Consider the following 19,957-nt stretch of genomic DNA (forward strand, 5'->3'; position numbering starts at 1 on the left):
TCTAAAGTTTGCTATGCTTTTATTTTGTTAACTGAACCCGGATGTTGTTAGTACCAAAGTACATCGGTTGCAGGCGTTGAGGAATTTATGGATTTACTTTTTATTTTATTTTGTACACGTTTCTATCCACTTCACAGCACATTACCATGAATTTAATCATCTTTTTGACGTGTCTATTTCAAACGTTTGCTGAAAGTTTGTGTCATAACGGAACAAGACCAAACATCGTGATGGTGATGACTGATGCATTTGTGAGTGGGACATGTTGATAACACGTTTTATGCATTTTACTTGGCGTGTATTGTTCACGAACATAAATCGTGCTCAGTTGTTTGACACTTGGAATAGATATACGCATATTAGTGTTAGTATCAGTGTAGTTTGCAGTAGTGTAAAACTGCACTAAATTGAAAGCTCTTTCTAAAATGGATCACCTTTAATTATACAGGTTTACTATTTGAAACATCTCTGTGTAATGCAGGGCTGTAATAGAATACTGCAAACTATAACAATAAACATGTTAAATCAAAACGTGTTGAATCAAAAACAGAAGAGTTATTGTCCTTTTTTTTTTTTTTTTAAACAATTCTTGTCGTGGCTCTTGTACTTGTTCTTATTTGTGCAGGATGGGCGCTTGACATTCGATCCTGGCAGCAAGGTTGTGCAACTTCCATATATAAACTACCTCAGAGAACTGGGGAGTACCTTCATTAATGCATATACAAACTCTCCAATATGCTGCCCCTCCCGTGCAGGCAGGTCCATCGGCCAATATCCTAACTGACGTGAATCATAATCCAGTTGTGACTTTCTGCATTGAAATGGAACAATATGGTTGAAACATAATGTATGTTGCATCTGTAGCCATGTGGAGCGGCCAGTTTGCTCACCTCAGCCAGGCTTGGAACAATTACAAGTGCCTTGATACAAATGCGACCACATGGATGGATGTGCTGGAGAAGAACGGCTACCTTACAAAGAAGCTTGGCAAGCTGGACTACACCTCAGGGGGGCATTCTGTCAGGTACCTGTCAGGGCTTGGCGGGATGACACTGTACCCACTGAAAGTACACTGTAATTTAAAAAAAAAAACGTGTTGATTACTTCGAGATTGGATTTGAACTGACACACCTCGTACATCTTTGTTTACATTTAGTGACGTTCTTATTATTACAGTAATCGTGTTGAGGCCTGGACACGGGATGTTCACTTCCTGCTGCGCCAAGAAGGTCGGCCTGTCGCTCAGCTGGTTGGAAACATGTCAACAGTGAGAGTCAATACTGTGGACTGGAAAAACACAGATTTTGCCACAGAGTGGATCTATCAGAAGGCTGCGTACTCGTACCGGCCTTTCGCCCTTTACCTTGGCCTCAACCTACCTCACACGTACAAGACGGATTCCCTGGGGCCCACTGCCGGAGGGTCCACCTTTCGCTCGTCTCCTTACTGGTTGAAAAAGGCATGATTCATTTTTTTCTGTACAGTATTTAACTGCTTTTCTACCGCTCTGAATCGCTCAATTATGTACGCAGGTCAATTCCGAGCTCGTCTCTGTTCCCACGTGGCTCCCCTTGACTTCCATGCACCCTGTTGACTACTACTCCACCGTTACCAAAAACTGCAGTGGGGACTTCACCAAAGAGGAAGTCGAGAGAATCCGGGCTTTCTACTATGCCATGTGTGCTGAAGCAGATGCGATGTTGGGTTGGTTGACAGCAAAATCCTACATTTTACGAGGGAGTACGTCAATTGGCAGCAGCTGATGGTCTTGAGTGGCTGATAAGAGAAGGCAGTAACAACAGTGAAAGTGACTGAAGCGAAGATCTGGCAAAGCTCCTCGTAAGAGGAAACTCAGAGTTTTAGGATGTCCTGAACTCCAGTAGTAGTACAAACATACCACATTATCCGGCCAATGGAAATTGACACATTCTACAGATAATGACTTTAATTTAACTCATTCACTGCCATTGACGGCTATAAACGGCAAAAATTCATTTAACTATTTCTATTAGTTAAACATTTTGTTAACAATAGTATGAAAACCTAGAATTTTTTTATTGTACATTTAGAACAGATGTAAAATTTGTGATTAATCGCAAGTTAACTAGTGAAGTCATGCGATTAATTACGATTGAAAACTTTAATCGCCTGACGCTCTGAATCTTGTAATAATCTTTTCTTCTTCTTTTTTTTAATTGATTCACTGCCATTGACGGCTATAAACATTTTTTTTTTTTAACTATTTCTATGAGTTTAATATTTGTTTTCCCCCTTTTATTAACAAGACTATGAAAACCTAGAATTTTTTTATTGTACATTTAGAACAGATGTAAAATTTGTGATTAATTGCGAGTTAACTAGTGAAGTCATGCGATTAATTACGATTGAAAACTTTAATAGCCTGACTCTCTGAATCGTAATAATCTTTTCTTCTTTTTTTTTTATTGATTCACTGCCATTGACGGCTATAAACGTCAAAAATTCATTTGAACTATTTCTTTTAGTTTATAGTTTGTTTCTCCCCTTTTGTTAACAAGACTATGAAAACGTAGATTTTTTTTATTGTACATTTAGAATAGATGTAAAATTAGTGATTAATCGTGAGTTAACTTGTGAAGTCATGCGAATATTTATAATTACAAAATGTTATCGCCTCTTGCCCCTAATTTTTAATAATCTTTAAAAAAAATTAATTTATGGCAGTAAATTAGTTAAGAATGGTAATGTATTTATTTTTGCGAAAGGTCTTGAATTAAAAAGTCCACTCTTCTTTCACTTCACGTCTGGACTGAAAAACAATGGACAGTTATGACTCGCACTAAATGAATTAGGATATGCTCCAGCTCACCCGTGGAACCTAGAATTCATCAACGGCGACGCTTAACTTTCTCTCCACAGGACGGGTCATTTCCGCATTAAGAGACACAGGTTTGCTCAACAACACTGTCGTGATCTTCACGGCTGACCACGGAGAGCTGGCTATGGAGCACCGGCAGTTCTACAAGATGTCCATGTTTGAGGGAAGCTCGCACGTTCCCTTGCTGATCACGGGGCCTGGCCTAACGTCAGGCCTGCCGGTCACCCAGCTTGTGTCGTTGGTTGATCTCTACCCTACTTTGATGGGTAAGCAAAACGATAGAAGCATATCAATGTCATTCAGTATCGCTATTTACACATTTTTATGCCTGCACGCTTTTTGTCTTGTATTGCAGATATTGCTGAAATCTCAGGAATAGGGAAGCTCAGTGGCCACTCGTTGCTTCCTCTTCTATCCAACGACAGCGTGTTTCCCAAGAGGGAACATCCAGACTGGGTTCTGAGCGAATATCATGGCTGCAATGTAAATGCCTCAACCTACATGCTGAGAAGTGGCAAGTGGAAATACGTCGCCTATGCTGATGGACTGAGTGTGCCGCCTCAGCTATTTGGTAAGCACATGCTTTCAAAGCGACCTCTGAAATCAAGCAAATTCTTCTTATTATTATTATTTTTTGCTCTACTGCAGACCTGACACGGGATAAGGAAGAACTTCACAACGTGGCCTTCAAATTCCCAGACGTGCTGGCACAACTAGACAAGCGGTTACGCAGCATTGTAGATTATCCCAACGTTTCTGCAACTGTCCATGTCTACAACAAAAAAGAATTTGCTGCCTGGCGCCAAACTCTACGTAGCAACTACAGTCAGGTGATAGCCAATCTCAGGTGGCACATTGATTGGCAAAAAGATGCCGTGACCAATGAAAGACTTATTGATTGGTGGCTGGACAATTCCTTATGATACGAGTACTCTATGCTTTATAGTCATATTGTAAAAATATTTTTATACTGTGTTCAGTTTGAGTTTTGTGAATTTTGCTCTGAATTGAATTTTTAATTTTCTGAAATTTACAAATATTCTTTTGCACATTTGTATGCTCAGACCGTAATTCACTTATTCTGGGATGTTGGATATGCAATATTGTGTTATTGGTTATTTTCATTCATTTACCTGTTGTGTTTTCGTCTGCTTTATTTTAATTTTATTTTTTTAACTTTGTTTGTGTCTTTGCACTTAGATTGAGTCAACGGTGCATTTCCACCGGAAGCATGTCATAATTTTCACTCAATCTCTTGTGTATAACAATAATCCATAATTTTCACAATTCCAACAATTGTAAATATGGTATACAGTATTTCGTTTGATTACATACCGACCACCATTTGTTATTTATATTATTATTTTTTTTGTATTTGTTTTTAATTTCTATGTAATTGCCTTTTATTTTTACTTTTCTATAAGTGCTGTAAAATAAAGGTTGGGCATTTTATTATGAAGGGTTAGAGTGATGACGTTTTTTGTACTTCCGGGTCACTGGCTGTAGCCGTGCAAATTTTCGACGACGTAAACAGTGAGTTGCTATAACTTTTTTAGTAAGTTATTCAGGCTTCACCATGTCATCTGCACAATAAATGATAATAAACACCAGCGATTTATATTTCTAGGTGTTTGACGCTAAAAGGCAATGTTTAGGAGCAACAAAAACAGCTAACAGGTACCTAAAAATTACCTTTCCTTTGCTAGTCCACTGTCGAATTAGACACTTAGCGGTTTATCAATCATGTCACAGCCATTCAGTGCTATTTGCTTACACATTTAAGTGAAACTCAAGTTGTAATCACGTATCTAGTACGTTTTAACGCAGTGGTGTCCAAACTCGGTCCTGGAGGGCCGGTGTCCTGCAGGTTTTGGATGTTGCCCTTCTCCAACACAGCTGACGCTCATCAGCAAGCTCTGCCTGATAACAGGTGCTTTGGAGCCAGGGAAACATCCAAAAAACCTGCAGCACTCCGGCCTCCGAGGACCGAGTTTGCCCAACCCTGCTTTAATGGCTTTCTAGGTAATCACACCATCATGTCGAGCAAAGAAGTGAAAGCCGCCCTGAAGAGTGCCAAGGAATCTATCAAAAGCAAGGAATTCAAAGAGGCGTTGAAACATTGCAAGGTGAGGACAAAAATGGAAGGTGTCACCTTGGTCTTGAATGCAATAATGCGCAAGAGTTCTCGACATACGACGATCTGAGGTTACGAAGGGCGTAAGGAACGCACACTGAATTATCGTCATACTGCTTTCCATTTAATAGTTTCATACAGAATATGTTGATGACTTAAATGTGTTTGTCGCTCGTAGTTAAGACCCATGTACACATTTCGGTTTTGTTGCTTTCGTGGGCCGAGAATCCCCTTGTAAAAGTTTGTTGGATATCGGCAGAGATGCTTGCATGTCTTGACTTTACTTTCTTATGCGTTGACAGACTGTTTTGAAGCTTGAAAAAAACAACTACAATGCCTGGGTGTTCATTGGCTTGGCTGCCAGCGAGCTGGAGCAACCGGATCAAGCACAGACAGCCTACAGGAAAGCTGTGGAGCTGGAGCCAGAGCAGCTACTGGCATGGCAGGTAGTAATAAGGGATATATTGTATTCTAAATTGCACACGAGTGTGTACTCTCGCTTTTTGATCTGTCACAGGGCCTGAGCAATTTATACGAGAAGACAGATCAGTGGGATTTCAAAATTGAGCTACCTAACGTCTACCAAAAGCTTGTCGAGCTGTATGCAAGGTAAAATACACAAGACAATGCCGTTGTGTGACACTTCTGATGGGGTTTTTCATTTGAAATTGTGTCCTCTGTTCCAAGCACGGACAAAAACAAGTGCTACGAGGTGATTGGAAAGCTGCAAGAAATACATCACTCTGACAAAGAATATTCCAAGGTTTGTAATTTGCATTTTTCATCTCTTGTAGTCATGCATACAGTTACATTTCAATGAAGTAGAATATTGTACAGTTTATTATTATTATTTTTATTTTTATTTTTAATTTCAGTAGATTACTTAAAAGTGAAAATAACATCTATAATACAGATTAATTAAACACATTGAACATTACTTTTCAGAAGGTCAATTTCTATATTAAAATAATTTTGATTGAGTGTTCGGTAATAATTATAATTACATGTACAGGGCAGGTGTATGTGTGTGTTTAAAAAAAAATATTATTAGTTAAAGCAATAATCATCAAAATTGTAAAAGATTAAAAAAAATAATAATCATGAAACATTTCTTACTGTGTCTAGGGAATCTAGATAATTTTTGAGTTCCACTTGGGATGCACCTTCTATACTGACCATTCTTGTTGCCTACTGATCTAGTTAGCAAAGGTTTGGCTGCAGTTGATTGAATTGAAAGAGGACGATGGTGCAGACAAGAAAGCCTTACTGCAGCTATGGCAACAGATGGCCCAGCTCCTGTCAAACTGCCTCAATGACAACGAGCAGGACACCGAAACTCAAAAGCATGTAAGAGTTGAGACTTGTACATAAAAACAACTTTCTCCTAATATAAGTTGTGTGTTTTAATATCCGATGCTGTGTATCAGTTAAGCACAGCTTTTGAAAAGGCCACGGCTCTTGTAGAGCCAACACCCGGAGAAGAACACCGGAAGCTCTCAGTCGATTACATTAAATGTCTCTCCAAGGTAAGAGCATCTTTGTTAGCCTCCTAGCAGAACTGCCGAGGTTAATAAAAAATAAAAATAAAAAATCAATAGAAAATACAAATGTGCTTGCTTTTTTGTAAGTCTCTCAGGTCATGCTAATGCCCAAAGTTTGAATCAAAACAACTGTATCCTTGTTTTTTTTTAAATGATACAATATGGTTTAGGCTAACTGTTTGTTTCTGCCTTGAATGTCTTTTGCCACAGCTACCTGAAGAAGAAGAGAAAATGAAACAAGCGTGCGAGGCAATGCTGGCTCTCTATCCAGCCCAAAGTTATCCTCTTGAAGTCCTTTGTGCCCACTACCTCAAAAAAGGTTCACATTGTGTCGATGCTAACTTGTTGAGCGATATTTACAGGTACAATATGCAGAAATGGTGTATGCGGTGTTGTATCGTCGCAGGTGACCAGAGCGAGGAGGCAGTTGGTTGCTTTTCACGCCTTCGGAATTTGGCGCCTGATAACGCTTTGTGTGATTTGGGATTTGGCACGAAAGCACTCCACGAGGGCAGGTACAAAGATGCCGTTCAGGACCTTGCACAAGGTTTGTAATGTATGCACACAAACAAACAACTTGATTGAGTCCTTGTGACAAAAATGTGGCCCGTACAAAGATATATTTTTAAGAATTTTTATTTGACTAGTTTTACTTAGCAGTGGTCTCGGAACTGCACCGTACTGCAAAATGCAAGTTGTAGCTGCATGAAAGTAGCACATATACGATGTATCAGCTAGCTCTCAATACATCGTGCAAGCCGTTTGGCTTCTTTTCTGTTTTGTCAGGACTGGAGAAAAGGAACTTTAGCCCAGCGTGGCACAGTCTGGCGGAGGCTCAGCTTAAAGTGCACAAATACTCAGACTGCGCAAACTCGTGTGCCCAAGGTATTATGATACACAACGCGTGTATATTTTTGAAGTAACCGCTTGAGACCAGTTTCAGGAAGTTGATAGTGTGTGTGTGTGCATGTGTTTTCAATAGGTTTAACAGTGTGTGTGCCTGGAGACAAGGAACTGAGGATCCGACTGCTAAAGCTAAGGCTTGACGCTTTGGTCAGGAGTGGAGAGGAGAAAACCGCAGAGCAGGCTTTAGAGACATTTTCTCTGGTATAACATCACATGCGCTGTTTGACTCTTGTTTTGCCATGCTGGTGAAATTGACCTGTCCTTTTTGTTTTGGCTAAACATGCAGTAGGTTGTTTTTTAATGGCAATTACAAATGGAATTACTGATTACTTTTACATGGACTTTAATAGCCTTAACTTTTACTGCCAAAAAACAACAACCCTTACGGTGCCAGCCGATTTGAAACATTTTCACTCATCTTTTAAGACAAACAGAATATTGTGTGCTATGACTGCATAAACATGGTGGATACCATATGAAAGATAAGATTCCATTCTTTCATGAGAAAAAAAAAGAGTATGTTTCTACCTTATTCCGTTCTTTAGTAAAATAGGTGATTTGAATCACATCAGGCGAAAATGGAAAAAAATTTGAAAACAAGCTTTTTGTGAAAAGATACATTTTCGGCACAACAGTGACTTTGACACTAATGTTTTTTGTTTAGTGACGCTCTGTGAATTAGATTTAATGTGACAAACGCTTTGATCATTCTCGTCATCCTTGAAAACGTTCTATTTCCTAAGATCCACCATGTTTTCATGTAATTTGATACGCTGGGAACCCATTGAAAAGAGATACATTGCTGCCATCTGCTGGCCATAGTTAGTGGGTGTTTTTGGGATTTTTTTCCCAGCCCACTCACAAAGCAGCGCTGCGAAAGACGTTGCACTGTCCATTGAGAAAAAAAAATGTAGTTGACGTTTTTGGCGGTAAAAGAGTTAAGATTAAACTGAACATATTTTAATTGTGTTGTTTATATGCGTTGCTTATAAAATTAACTGCTAGCAACTGATCATCTTAGTCCATTTTTGTCTTCCTGTCTTTTAGATCCCCGATGCTGACAAAGACCCATTACTAGTTGCACTTAAAGGTCGTGCATACCTTAACAAAGGAAAAATATCGGAATCATTAAAGGTCAGTTTGTCCGCACACACATGCACGCAAGTGTCATAAAAAACAGAAGCTTCTTTAAAAAATAAATCAGTGCACAGTATAAACACTGCATGTTTCACAGGTGTCATCACAGCTGGCGACCTCTCACCCTAACCTGGCCCAGGCGTCGGCGCTGAAGGGACTGGCCCACTTAGCCGAGGACCAGAAGCAACTTGCAGAGCAGAGGTAAAAGCATAGTTTGATACACCAGGATCAGACAATATGATTTAATTTCCTTGGCTCGCCAGTTTCCTCAAGGCAGCCGCACAAAGCCCCGACTGCGGTGAGTATTTTTTCTTGCTGGGCCGACTCTACTGGACCATGGGAGAAGAGACCCGTAAAGACAGAAGCAAAGCGCATTCAAATTTTCTCAAGGTTGGTAAGAAATAAATGTTGTGAGTTCTGAAAAGCTTGTTGGTTCCTAAGTCTCATTTGTGTGCGTCTCAGGCTGCCAAGTTGGACCCACACCTCGGTTGCGTGTTCCGCTACCTTGGACATTTTTATCGGGAAGTGGTTAACGACTCGGGTCGGGCGCGTGGCTGTTATAAGAAGGCTTTTGACTTGGACAGTGATGACGCTGAGTCCGGCGCGGCTGCAGTCGATCTCAGCATGGCGCATGAAGATATGGTAACGTCTGGACTTGTCTTTCATTTGTTTCTTGTCTATTGTTGATTGTCTGTTTTGTTTTCATATTTTTATAATCGTATTTTTAGTATAACATAAAAAAAAAAATACATTTTGTTCAATACTACAGGACACCGCCATGGCAATACTCCAGTCGGTGATTAAGAAGGCAACTCCAGGTTCTGCTAAATGGGCCTGGATGAGACGGGGCCTTTACTACCTAAAAGTTGGACAGCATCAACTAGCTATTGCAGAGTAAGGATCAAAGAATGCTAATTTTCATTGTGGAAATTCAAGAATTTGTTGTTATTGTAGATTGCGCGCCGTGTGTTTATAGTCTCCAGGCAGCCCTGAGAGCCGACCCAGAGGACTGGGTGTGTTGGGAGTGTTTAGGCGAGGCCTACCTAAACCGCCAGAGTTTCACGGCAGCTTTGAAGGCCTTCGGGAAGGCCCACGTTCTTCAGCCTGCATCTATTTACAGCGTCTACCAGGTCGCGGCGATCAAACAGACCCTAGGCAAGTTCAAAGAGGCCGTCGCGGAGTATTTGCAGATCACAGCACAGCAAGACTACGTCCCTGCTCTTAAAGGTGGGACAATGTGTGGGATACTGCTGATTTTGAATTTGTTTTCCCCCCCTCTCACTTGCTTGTTAATTTGACTTGAGTTGTGTGTTATTGAGGTCTTGGTGAATGTCAGCTCTCCCTGGCAAAAAGTTTAATGGAGGACTGCAGAGACGGCGGAGCCATTGACTTGATTGAGCAAGCTATACAGAACCTCTTCAAGTAAGTCGGGTTTCGAATTGCGGCATCTGTAAGTGTCTCCCATCTCTTATTTGTGAGGGTTGTTGTCAAAATGTGCAGAATTTCACAAGTTATTTCATATGAAAGATTCGATAGCGCTTAATATAAAAAGAGAAATGCACTGAGCTGCCACCAACGTCCAAATGCAATTATGCCATCTAGTGGCAGAAAAATGACCAACACAAATCAATATCACACTTGTACATCTTTTTAATTTTAACTCCGTTTTATTAATTATTATGAAATTACTGTATCAATGACTAAAAGATGCAGCCATATTTCTATTAGTTTAACATTTTTTTTCCACTTTTATGTTAAGAGTATGGAAACTTAGAAAAAAAATAGTATTGAACATTTAGAACAGATATAAAATTGGTGATTAATCGTGAGTTAACTCATTAAAAATCATGTGATTAATTACGATAAAAAAATAATAATCGCCTGACACTCCTACTATAAAGACAAGCAGTTTTGTTTGTGGAAATTGCTTATGCATAAAATCAGGTTGTAGCAGTAATCTGTCATTTTGAATTAATCTGTGTCTTCAAATGGCTGTCACACGCCGACCCCACCGAATTGGATTTGCCCTTTAAGTGTAGCTTATGTGACCTTTGTCCTCAGGGCTGCGAAGCTGCGATCGGACTTGTCCTGCTTGTGGAAGCTGCTTGGAGATGCCTGCTCCGCTGTCAGCACAGTGTCCCAAAAAAAGGCTCAGGTTCAGATGCCAGCACCGCTGGCTGGTTTGGACCCACAAGCTCATGTCCACCCGCTGAACCAAGCTGAGACGCTCAGAGTCGGCGAAAGGTGTGACTCCTGCCAGTTACGTCCTCCATCTTGAATTGCTTACCGATGCCGTGTGCCGCTTTCATTCCAATCTGCATCCACAGGTGTTACACTCGCGCATTGAAGCTCATGCCAGAGGTTGCCAGTCTGTGGTATGATCTCGGACTCAATTTTTATCATCAGGCTCGCTTGGAGGAGCAATCATTGCTCCTAGAGAACGCACAACAAGTATACAAACAGCAATTCTTATTTTTTCCACCGTACATGTGTTGTTTAAATCTACTTTTGTTTTGTTTTTTCAGTGTTTACGAAAGGCAATTATGATGGATAGTGGCAACCACAGCTATTGGAACGCTCTGGGAGTGATCAACACAAGCAAAGGTCTTGTTTATCTATTGGTCAAAAGTAGCGATTGTTGATGTCAGGAAAAAATGTTTTTAATATTCAGTAGTTCTTTATGATATTTTTTTTATTAATACCAGGTAAAGAGAATTCGGCCCTGGCTCAGCATTGCTTCATCAAGTCCATTCAAGTTGAACCAAATGTATGTATACTGGACTTGGTGGTGATGCATGGCTTTTCAGATATTTTTCTTAGGATTTTATATATATATATATATATCTTTACAGAATGTTGTTGCCTGGACCAACCTTGGCACCTTGTATGTAAAAAAGGACAATATCGAGGTGAGTGTTTCATATTACACTTAACATCTGGATTGTTTTTCATCATCGGTGACTGATGGATGTACTTCCATTGTTAATGCCTTGTCTAGCTTGCACATGAGGCCTTCAAGGTTGCACAGTCATTGCAGCCGCTGTATGTCAACTGCTGGATTGGACAGGTAGGTTCAATTGATAATTTTTTTTTTGCCACTTTAGAATAAATGGATGAGTCAATGAGATGTTTTTTTTTTTTAATGCTTGCTTATGGTAAGTACAATGATCATTTTTTTGGTGTGACACATATTTCCATCCTTCCAGGCCCTGATAGCAGAGAGAGTTGGCAGCTACGACACCATGGATCTTTTCAGACACACCACTGAGCTTAGCGCACATGTACGGCACCATCGCCGCCCCTTTTCTTAAATGTTACCCTTATGTATGTATAATATAACATTTTCGCGATGACTCGCCTTCATGTAGACGGAAGGAGTGAAAGGTTACGCCCACTGGGTGTGTGCTACCCTGTTGGATAAAAGCAAGAGAGACTCTGAACTGTACCGCTACAACATAGTGCAGATGAATGCCATCTCTGCGGCCCAGGTGGCACTCAGCAAATACACCGGTACGCCATCGAAGACCTCCCGTTGTTGCTATGTGTGGGTCATGAAGACGCTCGTGTGAAATATCACATTTTCTTTCCAGAAAGGATCCAGTCGGATGCGGATGCCTTCATCATGCTGGGCTTTCTGGCCGAACATCTGCGGCTGAAGAGACAAGCTGTGCAAGCTTATCACAGGTATGACTGAAAACACGAATCAAGTCCTTTTTCTTTCTCGCGTTTAGTAGGAAAGGTGTCCACAATGACCCGAATGGTCCTATAAAACTTCTGCCTGATTTGAAAAATCATCACACGTTGGGTTATACTGTTCCAGTACGGTTCTGTATGTGGTGTCAATGCGCATTATAAAGTTGGTGTCTGTCAGTTTCTATGCAGTTTTTCTCCCCGCTGCTGGATCTGCGTGAAGACTATAACTGCAAAAAGTGCATTTCAAATTCCTCATTTTGCGCAAATATCCTAACTGGTTCTATAGTTTCATCAATTACTTCTGCTAGTTAAACACAGACAAGGTGGAAAAATCTGCCCGTTGAAAGATCTCAATGTAGTATCACTACATAACAACAAGATGGCAGCAAATGAATGACTTGCAGTCTTAACATTTGATCAAAAATAATGGTTGCAATCAATGTCCATAAACGAAACAGACAAATCCTGAATTTTTCATCGGATTTGCACCAAAATATAAAGTTTCCTAAAATTCTTCTTACTGAATGCTAAAAGTAACAGATGCAATACCTTGGCTTACGTGATTCATGCTTTGCAGATGTAATGACAATAAAGTTGACTTAGAATTGTGTGGTTTTTTTCTCCTCAGAGCTGTTGAGCTGCTTCAGTCCACGTCCCTCTCGGAACAACTGTCGTTTGCTCAGAGCAACTACGCTCGTGCTTTGTGGTGAGAAATTCTCCGAGATCCCAGCAAAAAGGAGTGTTTTAATGTGCCTGCCTCTCTTCATCATTGTTCCGCCTCATAAAAGCAATTCCACCGTGCCCTTCTCAGTGCTTGTGGCCGATGGCAGGAGGCAATCCATGTTTTTAACTCCACTCCGCTAGAGGAGCTCAGCGATCTGTCAGGGTTGGCGCTGGCCTACTGCAAGGCAGGACTCGTACAAGAGAGCATCAGCGGTAAGTAGCAGCCCCGGCCGGAGCCCTTTGAGACCGTATGCCCGAGTGACTGGGAAATGTTTATATGTTGCTCCGTAGCATACGAGCGAGCCCTTGCTGTGGCCTCAACTGAAAATCAGACAGCGTATGTCTTGACAGCTCTTGCTCTGCTGCAGCACCAGCAGGGCAACGTAGACTCTGCCAAGACCCTGCTGTTCAAATGGTAAGTCCACTGTCACTGTTACTGATCAGGGCCCGAGCCATATGCGCTTTTTGATGCCGATGCCGATTAATCTGCAGATTATTTCAACATATATATTTAATTCGTAAAGTATATATATTTTTGGGCCTCCTAGGGGGCGAAGTGTGGTGCCTTGCATCCATGTTGTAGACACTTAAAGTGAGTACAGAAGAAAGTTGCAATTTAATTCTGTTAAAATAACTCATTTTTTCACACATTTGGGAGAATTTGAGCCTTTGTAAAGTGTTATCTTACCTGTGGATATGTGTTCCCCACAGTGTGTGTGAATATTCGTTATCTGAGTTGATGCTAACTTTCCGTTAGCATTTGAATGCCTTCCTCCCTTTGATTTTAGCATTAGCACTAGGCTAGCTATGTTTTAAAAACGAAGCATGTTTTGTGTTTAAATATACAGTGGATGTAATTCTTATCGTCGTGTGTGTAGTTTTGCCGTTAACTCCAACCGAGGGGCCATTTAACAGCTTAAAGGACGCCTCGGGACAACAGAATAACCAGAATGACATACGTTACACACTTGCTAGTGGCTAATGCTATGCAAACAAAATGGTGCATTCAGGGTACTTTTGCAGCGTCTGGAACTTCGTTTTTTCTTTTTTCTAACGTTTTAAGGGGAAAATATTTGGCTCCCAAGTGCACTGACTGACTCAATATGTCCTCCTCAGCTCCATGTTGAAGGAACCAGTACCAGAGTCTCTTCTGTGTTTATGTGCCCTCGGATTGGTCCACAATGATACGACGTTAGCCGCTGCTGCCCGTACCGAGCTGCTCAAACAAGGCTCGCCCTGCGCGACTGTTATCGAACAGCGCTGCCTTCTCACCTGCACCTTATTGGCGCTGCAGGGCAACTACAGCGCAGTGCAAAGGGAGGCTTCCAGAGCTGTTCACAGGTGAGCTGGAAAAATCTGCATTATATTCTAGAGACAATGCAACATGTCGACTAACTTCTCCTGGGCACTTTGCTTCTTTCAGCGATCCGGCGAACTCATCTTTGTGGTCGCTATTGTCCAAACTGGTACCCAAGTACTCCCCCAGGAAGGCAAATGTAAGCCGACTGTAAACACCAAAGCACACTTGCATACCTTGCCAAATTATGCCTACATTAAGGTAATGTGTCTTCCAGGGGGGAGCCATTGCTGGGCACGTTGCCTGTCTCTCCAGTATGACCCAGGGAAAGGTAGAAAAGCCTCCCTATAATTACAGTGTGTTATCATAAATTGCTTTTGTTATATTTTTTAGCTCACTGTCTTTGTAGCCTGTATTGAAGCTGTAGGAGGAACATTTTTCAGTATGCTAAATAAAAGCATGTTAATCTGTAGAGAGCACTGCTGTACAGTGGCGTGAACCAGTTGGCCTGTGGAAGACACTCTGGAGAGGATGCTCACCGGAATGCTCTGAAGACCATGCAGAGGGCTGTGCTGCTCTGTCCTGGTAGATTTACACCCATCTTGCAAGCACACGTTTATCATATCGGTCTGTAAGAATTAAATGTGTGTAACTGAGAAGAAACTCTTTTTTTTTCTCTTTTTTTTTTTTTTTAATTTATTGCTGGTGTATGCATTATAGTTAAAGTACTGAGGTGACATTTTTTGCGAGGTGCCGGTATTTGAGAAGTGTCGCCTCTGCTTGCAGACGATCCAGCAGCGTGGGCTGGATTAATGGCTGCCTGTCACACAGAAAACACTTCCTGTTATCTCTCTGGCTCAGCCGCACGTCGGCAAGGACTAGAGCAAATCCTCATGTCAGTGGTTTCTGAGAAAGGTATGTGCTTTGTTACGCAAGGGATACAAATTGATTCGATCCTCTGCTGAATTTGTTTGCTCACTTACAAAGAACTGATCTATATTTTTCTGTGTTTTTATTTGTTATTTTTTTTAATGAAAGGCTCAGAAGGGATTTTTGTCCCGCTCCCTCTTCAGGCTTTCTATTGATTTGAGGTCTGTTTTGGGTCGTTGTTGTCTTGGGCCAAGATTGTTAACCTGGCAGTTGCCAGATTGATATTGTGATTTACTCAAGGAAGTTCTCCACAAAATCAATCTGGGACAGCTCCTTGTTGATTTGCTCGGGAAAGGCGGGACATTCTGTACAATACTTCGAGCTGATTGGACGATGCGGCATTGTGAGTAATTCTGCGAGAACAGAATTAATTGCAGCGTCCAGTCGTCCATTAGGCTTGTTTATTTGCCCCGGCGTCGGCGCTGGTTTTCGTCACAGCATGTCACGCCCCCAAACACAATGTCGCTCTGTGATTGGATCGGTGGAAATCAACGGGCTCGGGATACCGCGAGAATTCACCTTGCGGATCAAGGTTACAAGATTGTAGCTCTGCACACTCACTCAACAAAATCTTGTAGGACTGTCCTCCGGGTGCAAGTGTACCCTCATGTTATGCTGCGTATGAGAGAAGCCACAGCTAAATCGAGATTTGTGTATCCCCAGTGCGTAGCCTGGAGGAGATAGAGCGCCCCCTAGCCCAGTCTCTGGAAGGATGGGTACTACAACAGGCAGTGAGTGCTCTCATGCTGAGTGGACAACTTGAGCACGCAGAGGCACTCTGCTCACAGGTGACATTTACACACTCATTCTCGCATATTTAGTCTCGTTTTAGTATTTACTATATTTGACATGTGACTTATTGTTGACCAGTGATTCTCAAACTTTTGACACAAAAGTATCATCTAAAAATACACTTCCTTCGCTGTATTTCATTCTAGGTGCTGAATGCGTCCCCTGACCATCCCGCAGCGATGTTGTCGCTGAGACAAGTACAGTGTCAGCGCCTCCTTGAGGCCGGCGGTGGTACTTTGCTTTCAGAATCTACCTTGGAGCAGCTCAACAGTGCCGTGACGTCGAACCCTAACAATATTGCGGCGTGGCATGTGAGGATGATCGATCGCAGTCATTTTAAGCACCGCTGGCCTATCAGGCAATTGTGTTTGCCTCATTGTTCACATTGATAGAGTATAACAAGAATAGAAAGAAGTCAACCAAAGAAAACACTTTTTTTATTTGCTTGACTTGTTTTGTATTGATAGCCTGGGGAAGACTGCAGTAATGTTTATTGACCGATTATTTTCTGGACCGCCATATTGTGCCCATATATTGCCACTGAACAAATATGCAGTGTGCATGATGGCAGTTCCCAGTTTAAAGGAGCTGCTCGAATATTTACTTACCAGTGCTTTTCTTTTTCTTTTTTTTTATTGCACTTTTAGTTGTCATAACGAAACTCATTGATAATGCAAACTCCTATCATCTCTCCTAACAACCTCCCAGTGGTTAGCCGCGGTGTACATCAACCAGGGTCTGCTCGTGCAGGCAGTCATGGCTCTCAGACAGAGTTTGCAGCTCGCCTCCCAGCTCGGCCTGCATGACAGCCAAGTAGCCAGCCTGCTGCGTCTCAGCCTACTCGCCCTGAGGCCCAGTTTGGTGAGTGAGCGTTTTTTTTCATAACCTGCGCACTGGGACAACATGAAGCAGAAGAGATGAGAGACATCCAGCTGTTGCATCAGCCAAGGCCAAATGGAAAGTCAATCAAGAAGCTATCTTTGGGGTTCGAATGAAGGGGATAGTAAATCTCGAATATGCATACAGCAGATTAAGATATATATATTTTTTATCATATGTATAAAAAAAAAATGCCTAAACAATTCACCCCAGTCATCAGTGTCATGATTTCCCACGTTCATCCTGACTTGTGTACACTGTGCATGCTTGTTCTGACTTTTTCAGGCAGGTGTCCCCGGAAACGACTGGAAGGATCTGGTCCTCCAAGCTACGACAGAAGCCTTGAAGCAGGGCTCCTCCCCTATGGCTCTCCTCTTCCAAGCCCTGCTCCAATTTGCCACCAAGATGGGTGCCAGGTACCCCAGCACTATTTTACAGCATCAAAGGCCTATTGGGTAATATGTATGGGTATTTTCAAGAAAACATTCATGGCCTTAGAAATGGTTGGACAAAATGTTATCCCTGGCATCAAACGGAGTCCTTGCACGTCCTTGTTCAACCATTAACATTGCACCGTGATTATTATTATTTTTTTTTAAAAAAAATATTTGAGGGAGGGTTCCCAAAATGTGACATAGGAGGTTTCAGCCCGAAATCAGTGATGTTTATTAAAACTGCTTATTTTTGGAGGAAGAAATCCCATACGAAATAAAACATGTGGAAATGTCCCTTCCACAGTCAAACTATTGCAAACCTTTATTACTGCCAGACCACAATATTAATTCATTCACTGCCATTGACGGCTATAGACGTCAAAAATTCTTTTGAACTATTTCTATTAGTTTAACATATTTTTTCCACTTTTGTTAACAAGAGTGTGAAAACCTAGATTTTTTTATTGTACATTTAGAACAGATATAAAATTTGTGATTAATCGTGAGTTAACTAGTGAACTCGTGCGATTAATTACAATTAAAAAATTTAATCGCCTGACGTTCCTAATTTTAATAATCTTTTTTTTTAAATCGCGTCAGGCGATTACATTTTTTAATTGTAATTAATCACATGACTTCAATAATTAACTCACAATTAATCACAAATTTTATATCTGTTCTAAATGTTCAATATTTTTTTTTTTTAGGTTTTCATACTTTTACTAACAAAAGTGGAAAAAGTGTCAAACTAATAGAAATAGTTAAAATAATTTTTTGACGTCTATAGCCGTCAATGGCAGTGAATGAGTTAAAGTAAAATGACAATTATTTGGGGGGTGGGGATTTATTTATTTATGTATAAAAAGTAAAATAAAACTGAACACAACAACAACACAGCATATACACATGTTCGGAAAAAGAGTAGGAAGAAGTATAAACGTACTAAACAACAAAAGACAATGTTAAAGTAAAATTAAAATAAAGTACTGTCAAGATGCATGCATGTGCCTTCTTTTGAACGGCTGCAAAAAAAGGCATAAAAGCCAAAGAAAAAGCAAAACGCACAGCAAGAGTTGATCAAGAAGATTAGACGCGGTCACCTCAAGACAAAAAAGAAAAACACTTGCAGCTAAAGAAGCTCTCTTAGGCCCTGGAGTGACTACATAGAGAGAGGCTCGTTTGAACTCTAATGGGTTATTCAAGTCTCTTGACATCTTAAGAGCTCGTATGGTCAAGTATCAAACACCCTCTGCTTCCCCTCACAATTCCCACGAGGCCCCTTACTATTATCTACACTATTTGAACTGCACAACTATTCCATTAGATAATAAGTACTGTACGGCAGCATTGCTTACCTCTCAGCTTGAGTCTCCTTTTGTGCCATCTACAGGGAAACCAGGAGACTGTTGGAAAAGCTGGTCTACGGCCCCTCTCGAGAATTACCTGCGACTGCGGCGCATGTGGCCGGCTGGTACCTGCTCAGGCACCTGCATTACAAAAACGATGACGAACTAATTCATGTGAAGCGTCGTTTCAACATGCTCGTCTCGTGACTTTACTGACAAACTTACTTACATTCGCTGCTTTCTGCCCATGACTTTTAATATGCGTTTTCATTTTTCCCCGCAGGTACTTTTGGAGCACTGCAAAATGAAGGGGGATCAACGATTGTTGGATTTTCATTCACAACTTGTTTCTTTGTCTTGAAAGTTGACCCAGTGCATCTTTAAAAAAAATATATACAAAATGTATACACACATGAGTTAAGGTCCCATTCATCATGGTATGATTTAAAAGTTAAAGCTTGTTTATTATCATAAACATTTTTAGATCACTGGTTTCCCCTGTTGTTCAATCTGTATGTTACCTTTGGGTCAAATGCTTCAGAACGCCAATGTTTACTATCATAGTTATGCAAATGAAACACAACTTTATTTATCAATGTCCCCAAATCGCAGCAGTTCAAATCACGCATTGTGTCACTGCCGAGAACAAATTAACAACTGGATGAACCTAAATTTACTTCAGCAAAACAAAAAAACAAAAGATAGGTCATTGTTTTCGGCAATAAAGAAAAGAGGATTGCTGTTGGAAAAACACCTTGAGTCACTGTCTTTAGAAACCAAAGACCAAGAGGGTGTTAATCGACTCAGACCTGACTTTCATCAATCATATCAAATCAGTCACTAAAACAGCTTTTTACAAGCTGAAAAAAACACATCTCCAGACTAAAGGACTGCATGCTCCAAGCAGACCAAGACAAGCTTATCCATGCTTTTATCTCCAGCAGACTCGATAACTGTAACGGACTTCTGTCTTCTCTAAAGAACGTCAGACAATCGCAGCTCATTCAGAACACTGCAGCTCGCGTTCTGACCCAAATGAAGTGATCTGAACTCCCAGTCAGGTGTAGAAGATATTTCACAATTCTGCTACTGGTCTATAAATGTCTAATGTTTTAACATTGCCAATGTATGTTATTTTTATTTTTTTATTTTTTTTTTAACTACATTTTGTAAGCTACTTTTGAGTTGCCTTTGTGCTATGGAACAAAACCTGCGTGGCAATTTGTGTGAAATAAAGACGGTTCACATTTTCTTCATATACAATATATAACATTGTGACAGTTTAAAT

General features: G+C 40.9%; 2 protein-coding genes across 5 annotated transcripts; both read left to right on the forward strand.

Annotated features, from left to right (window-relative positions):
• The first annotated feature begins 58 nt into the window (after positions 1-58).
• Positions 59-4,272, forward strand: arsk (arylsulfatase family, member K). The gene is made up of 8 exons (XM_086076444.1): positions 59-251; positions 626-755; positions 865-1,024; positions 1,177-1,459; positions 1,533-1,704; positions 2,899-3,123; positions 3,213-3,428; positions 3,506-4,272. Exons 1-8 carry the CDS (start codon positions 147-149, stop codon positions 3,778-3,780), a joined length of 1,566 nt encoding a protein of 521 aa, XP_085932570.1. The 5' UTR covers positions 59-146; the 3' UTR covers positions 3,781-4,272.
• A 61-nt stretch (positions 4,273-4,333) lies between these two features.
• skic3 (SKI3 subunit of superkiller complex) lies at positions 4,334-19,933 on the forward strand. 4 transcript variants are annotated; one of them, XM_086076902.1, is made up of 42 exons: positions 4,334-4,390; positions 4,485-4,534; positions 4,880-4,983; positions 5,294-5,437; positions 5,509-5,600; positions 5,679-5,754; positions 6,192-6,338; positions 6,419-6,517; positions 6,743-6,851; positions 6,939-7,079; positions 7,319-7,417; positions 7,515-7,639; positions 8,486-8,572; positions 8,673-8,776; positions 8,839-8,965; positions 9,038-9,217; positions 9,345-9,469; positions 9,552-9,802; positions 9,895-9,997; positions 10,637-10,819; positions 10,903-11,026; positions 11,101-11,179; positions 11,281-11,342; positions 11,428-11,484; positions 11,574-11,642; positions 11,782-11,856; positions 11,944-12,085; positions 12,166-12,259; positions 12,897-12,974; positions 13,080-13,204; positions 13,283-13,406; positions 14,108-14,332; positions 14,415-14,487; positions 14,566-14,619; positions 14,762-14,873; positions 15,075-15,203; positions 15,882-16,006; positions 16,157-16,321; positions 16,719-16,871; positions 17,175-17,305; positions 18,714-18,843; positions 18,953-19,933. In XM_086076902.1, exons 3-42 carry the CDS (start codon positions 4,894-4,896, stop codon positions 19,028-19,030), a joined length of 4,686 nt encoding a protein of 1,561 aa, XP_085933028.1. In that variant the 5' UTR covers positions 4,334-4,390; positions 4,485-4,534; positions 4,880-4,893; the 3' UTR covers positions 19,031-19,933. The 4 variants fall into 4 exon arrangements, with proteins under 4 accessions (XP_085933028.1, XP_085933031.1, XP_085933029.1 ...); XM_086076905.1 differs by having other exon boundaries at positions 18,714-18,794; XM_086076903.1 differs by having other exon boundaries at positions 4,348-4,412.
• The last annotated feature ends 24 nt before the right edge of the window (positions 19,934-19,957 follow it).

Source organism: Leptonotus elevatus, chromosome 5 (assembly GCF_054856555.1).
Source record: "Leptonotus elevatus isolate MCC_2025b chromosome 5, RoL_Lele_1.0, whole genome shotgun sequence".
NCBI classification, from domain to species: Eukaryota; Metazoa; Chordata; class Actinopteri; order Syngnathiformes; family Syngnathidae; genus Leptonotus; species Leptonotus elevatus.

Excerpts from the sequence above, each read along its gene's own strand:
- skic3 (XM_086076902.1), top strand. The coding sequence starts at position 4,894 with ATGTCGAGCAAAGAAGTGAAAGCCGCCCTGAAGAGTGCCAAGGAATCT. Across the intron at positions 11,485-11,573 it reads TAAAAAAGGACAATATCGAG|CTTGCACATGAGGCCTTCAA; the intron begins GTGAGTGTTTCA and ends TGCCTTGTCTAG. Across the intron at positions 16,322-16,718 it reads ACAATATTGCGGCGTGGCAT|TGGTTAGCCGCGGTGTACAT; the intron begins GTGAGGATGATC and ends ACAACCTCCCAG.
- arsk (XM_086076444.1), top strand. The coding sequence starts at position 147 with ATGAATTTAATCATCTTTTTGACGTGTCTATTTCAAACGTTTGCTGAA. Across the intron at positions 252-625 it reads TGGTGATGACTGATGCATTT|GATGGGCGCTTGACATTCGA; the intron begins GTGAGTGGGACA and ends TTATTTGTGCAG. Across the intron at positions 3,124-3,212 it reads TCTCTACCCTACTTTGATGG|ATATTGCTGAAATCTCAGGA; the intron begins GTAAGCAAAACG and ends CTTGTATTGCAG.